At 39.4% G+C, this 5,396-nt stretch overlaps 1 protein-coding gene across 1 annotated transcript in view; it reads left to right on the forward strand.

The window, feature by feature from the left end:
* The window catches only part of LOC110021857 (proteasome subunit alpha type-5), a 40,572-nt gene that overhangs the window by 18,395 nt on the left and 16,781 nt on the right, over positions 1-5,396 (forward strand). The window contains exon 6 of the mRNA XM_020720539.1: positions 1,155-1,213. Within this exon, the coding sequence (XP_020576198.1) occupies positions 1,155-1,213 (59 nt within the window). The remainder of the gene's footprint in view (positions 1-1,154; positions 1,214-5,396) is intronic.

Below are 5,396 nucleotides of genomic sequence, written 5' to 3' on the forward strand. Positions count from 1 at the left end.
CAATCGTGAAAACCTAAACTTTGAAATCTTGAAAGTAAAATCACCTGATCTTAATCGAGAGTTTTCTTAAGTGATTTCGATCATTTAAGATGTAATTAACTATAGGGGCTTGCCTCTATAGGGAACCAGAAACCCAAATAAAATAAACCCTAATTTTTATGTTAGGTAGGGGAACTTGTTGGCCTTTCTATAAAAATATTTCGCAGACTAACACGGATGTCACAATTTTTTTTAGTCTAGGTGATTGAATCCCTATTACAAGTGATATATTTATTCTTCGGGATAAGTGTATTACTTGTAGTATTGTATTCAATCATCTAAACTATTTAAAAAGTGAGACTCGTTTGGTCTCACCTATTTTAAAATTAAAATGTTATCTTTTTTTTTTTTAATAAAAAGGGTCATATTCATATTTCAATTATTTTGAAAATCACAAAATTATTACCTTTTTCAAATCATAAAGTTATTTGAAGTTATAAAGTTAAACTAAATAAAAGATTTTTAAAGATGTAAGATAAAAAAAAAAATAAAAAAAAAAAAACGGCCGACAGCGAGAAAGGGATGGATGGAAGACTCTATTGCTGTTTGAGTGTCATTGAGGGGAGGCTCTATTGCCGTTTGAGTTCATTGGGTGGAGTTTGTGATGCCGCAAGGGTCATGATGAGTTTATCGGACCTGTGTGGGTACTGTTCAGTTTCCATTATGGTGGAAGGTGTGGGAGGGTACTTTTCAAAGCTTCTGATTGTGTACTTTTTAAGGTTGATAGTTCATTTCTACTCAATTATTGTGCAAGTTCCCTTGATTGAACTAACTTGCATTTATGACCCCTTTTTTATGGCTAAAAAATCATTTTTTTAATCATAATTTTTTTCCCTTTTACCAATGCCATTTTAGATTTGCTAGGCGTACAGGTGCTTATTCAGGTTGCAAATTTTCTTATGCATTTTCCCTCATTGTTTTTCTCCTGGAAGAAACTTTGTTTTGTTCATGAAAATCTTTCTGGTGAATGCCGAGGCATAATTGGAAATCAGGGCACAATCTTTATCATGGTTTCTTATTATTCTGACATCAAATTTTGGATTTTCTTTCTTTTCTTTCTGAACCTGGTTAGCGTGTGCAATATGGTTGCTCAAACTTCCTTATATTCATTTCAGTCACGACCTTTTGGAGTCTCACTTCTGATTGCTGGTCATGATGAACATGGGCCTAGTTTGTAAGTACTTTTCTTTTCTCCTCTTTTTTTTTTTGGCATGATCTCTGAAAGTCTTTTATTTTGGAATAATTTCATTTTAAAAAATAGTCCAATTTTTTTTTCCCATGCATTTATTATGTGAAGCTCATTTTGTTTACTAAAAGTAGCGGATGCTATTGACATAACATTTGATGAGAATGACCACATTGAAATATAATTATGTCCGAGTTAGTCCTTCAAAAACAATAAACTCACACTCGTATATAAATATTGAACGAAAGAGCTCGCATTTCATCGGTCCTCAGTTTCGTCTGTTTCGTCTATTCGCCCATTTTGACGCCGAGCGTCTCCTCTGTCGGCTAGTGCTTTTAGCGTCGTCGTATGTTTCGATGCTGAGCTTATGCGACTTCTTCCTCCTCACCCACTGACACACTCAAACACAACAAATCTCATCTCCTCCGGTTCCCCTCCTTCGCATGACTCGACAGTCCTAACAGCGACTTGCTGCTACGACTCCTCTCCTCTCGACAGAGCCACATAACTTCTATCTGCTCGCCTTTTTATGGCTGTTCGTTTTTTTTGTCTTTTGCCCGACTTGCAGGGTTTCTCTTTCTTTGCTGGTGATGGAGCTTCCTTCTTCTTCGATTGAACCTGACAAAACCTCCTTTGCCCACGTGGTGGGTAATCCTCAGGGGGAGACGACGGTTGTCTTCCCTTCAAGTTATAAGGAGCATCGTGATTGTACAGGTGACTGCACCTTTATTAATAATACAAGCAAAAAAGTTAAGTTATAAGGAGCATCGTGATTGTACAGGTGACTGCTCCTTTATTAATAATACAAGCAAAAAAGTTAGAAGACAACACTCTTTTTATCCACGTCAGAAATTTCAACTATGACTGACAAATTCAAATTTGTTTTTATTGAGAAATTTCAGTGGAGAGACCCACTTATGAAAAATATTAGAAAAAAATTCGATGACATCAAACTAACAGGAAAGTGGAAAGTGAGGCTCATGAATGAGAGCATGTATTGATTCAGTTAACCGTGCCTGAGGACTATGCTCAGATTTTCTCTAGGAAATATCTTAACATCGCTAGTAAACCTATGAAGCTACTCAAGTGGTCTCCTGATTTCGACCAAAATCATGAAACTCCTACTGTACCGGTATGGTTTAGTTTACCTGGTCTCAAACTATTTTTTTTTCACCATCAGGTTCTCTACTCTATTGGGGCCATCCTTAGGGATCCTTTAAAGCTAGATCTGTCTACTTTCAACCCAACCAGACCCTCTGTGGCTAGAATACTTGTGGGAAGAGATATTACTTGAGATATTACTTTACCTGATTTTACTGAAGTCTAGCTGGACACAACACATAATGGTTATTGACAACAAATTGTCATGGAGCACAAACCCTCATATTGTACCGACTGTAAGATGTTTGGTCATATCCTTGATAAATATCACAAGTTTCATCCAAATTTGAAATCTAAAGTTCAAGTGAATAAGGATGGGTCTAAACCCATCGCTCTGAACATTTTAGTTCTACTTGGTTAGGATACTACCAGACAGAAGGTGTCTGTTGCCCCTGAGGGCCCCCTCATGACGCTGTTGTTGCTGTTATTGTTACTGAGAGTGATGTGATGCCGACACCTTCAAACCCAATAGAAAACAATACTGATGGACTATTACCTATAAATGATAGTGTTCAGACTGATAATCAGGAGAGCCTCGTAACTCCACTTCTTCAGGAAGTATCCAGTGTAGAGGCAACTTATACTTCACATATACTAGAACCTATTGTGGGTACTACGGTTGGTATTCCTTTTGTTTCAGCTCTACCATCTCATCAGACTGCTATTCAGATGAGGAATGACAGGTCTATTCCAGGAGGAAGAAGAAGAATGATGGCTGACTTCAACTCGGGAACATATTTGATGATACATTAATTACTACTGGCAATGACGATCACCTTACCAACTTATTAGCTTGCTCCTTCCCTAGAACTAGAGGTATAGGCAAAACCAAATTGGGTCTCTCTCTAGCCACCTGATTCTATGTATTTCAGCACTGTTAAACTTTTTATTGAAGTATCTAATGTATTTTTTTCTGTTTTTTCTAGTTTTGGAACCATTTGTGGTTTTTGTGTGGGCAGGGTGCCTTGCTTGGGCCCTCCCACACATTGTATCAGTATCTTTCTTCCTATTTAATATATTAACATTTCTGGGCTTTCAATATATATATATATATATATATATTATTTGCTGTTATATTAGGAAATAATTTATTTCTATTAGAAGTTTGAGGATTATATTTATTTACTAATATAAATTTATTTCCTTTTCTATTTTTGAATTATTTTCTTGGATTGGATTTATTTCATGTAAGGGTATTTATACCCCCTTTTCATATCAATAAAACAATTTCACATTATTCTGAATTTCACCATGGTATTAGAGCCAAATTCCTACCCTAGCCACTGGTCCTCCTTTCACGGCCGCCGAACTCCCTTCCTACCATCCTCCCTGCAGGAAGGGAGTCATTTATGTCAAAACTAGTCGTTGGAACTCGTGAACAGAGAAGAATCGAAAATCCTAAAATGGATTTTGGAGACGAAATAAACCTGACGAGGCTAATCTTCGCTTGTACGGTCGCCGGAGGAGCTCAATATGGTTGGGGTCTCCAGCTTTCACTGCTCACTCCCTACATCCAAACGCTTTGGCTTCCATCATGTGGCTCTGTGGTCTGGTGGCTGGATTTGTTGTTGGATCTTTGATTTTTTATTGGAGTGATAAATACAGATCAAAATTTTGCAGGAGGTCTTTTATTTTATCCGGATGCCTTCTTATATGTTGTTGTGTCCTTTTGATTGGGTTCTCATCCGACATTGGATCATCTCTTGGTTGCATCATTGCCTCGTTCTAGTCTAGCGTCCCTGGGCTTATGGAGCTGGCAGAATTTGCCGGTGTGTCTATAGCAAAGCGGCTGGCCTCTTGCAAGCAATCCTCCCACAATTGCACCGTCCTCCTTTGCTCATGGCTTCCAAGCCGGAACGACGATACCTCTTCTGCATCTGGCGTGTTGGACGCTAAGCTTATAAAGATCTTAAAGGACCTCTTCTTCTACATGTGGCACTCTAACAAGCTGGCAAACCAGGATGAGCTAAAAAATCGCTTTGCCACTCTCCTCTCATCCCTTCCTCCTCAGCTCGCTGGTGGCTACCTTAAGCTTTTTATGATTACGATATGTCGTGAGTGGTCTGGTATCGACATCATTGCTGGAGACTTCCATGTCTGCGCAATGACTATCAACGAAAGTAACAGTTTTGGTCAATTCAACGCTCCAGTCGATAAGCTAGTTATTGAGCAGTTTGAGAAGGAAGCGATTGAGATGAACAAGAGGTCATTCAAGTATGCATGGGTGCGCGACAAACTCATGGTCGAGCATGAGCATGGTATCACGATTGACATCCCCTTGTGGAAGTTCAAGACCACAAAACACTATTATATCGTCATCGATGCTCCTGATCATCATGATTTTATCAAGAATATGATCACTGAAACTTCTCAGGCGGATTGTGTTGTGCTGATTATTGATTCTATCACTAGAGGTTTTGAAGCAGGTATTTCCAAGGATGGCCAGACTCGTGAGCATGCCCTTCTTGCTTTCACCCTTGGTGTGAGGCATATTATTTGTTGTTGCAATAAGATGGATTCCACCATACCAACGTACTCTTAAGGCGAGGTATGATGAAATTGTGAAGGAGGTTTCGTCCTACCTGAAGATGGTAGTTCAAGCCACCGAACCTCCCTTCACTGAAGAGTCGATCCTTGGATTCTAGTCTCAGACCTTCTTGTCGCGAGATTGGTGCATATCTAAAGTCACGACATTCTTGAGATCCTTGTTGTGTTGACAGTATATCATGTGTGCAATCAACCGTTGATTACTGCTGCCATCTCACCAGTGACCTCTCCCAAAAAGATTTCTGTGGGACCTCTGTCGGCCCACTCTCCCTCTCACCAGCGACCCTTCTTTGTTGAGTTATGTGTTGATGACTTCTCTGCTGTTCCTCCCAGTTGCAGGGCTTTCCTGTTGTTCTTTCTCTGCATCAGCCCTCCTCCAGAGCCTTTTTTTTAGCAGCCTTCCTCCGAAGCTTTTTTCTATAGCAAACACTCCTCCAGAGCTTGTCCTGCAGCAGACACTCTT

The sequence above is a fragment of the Phalaenopsis equestris genome, unplaced genomic scaffold, assembly GCF_001263595.1.
Source record: "Phalaenopsis equestris unplaced genomic scaffold, ASM126359v1 Scaffold000150, whole genome shotgun sequence".
Classification (NCBI taxonomy): domain Eukaryota; kingdom Viridiplantae; phylum Streptophyta; class Magnoliopsida; order Asparagales; family Orchidaceae; genus Phalaenopsis; species Phalaenopsis equestris.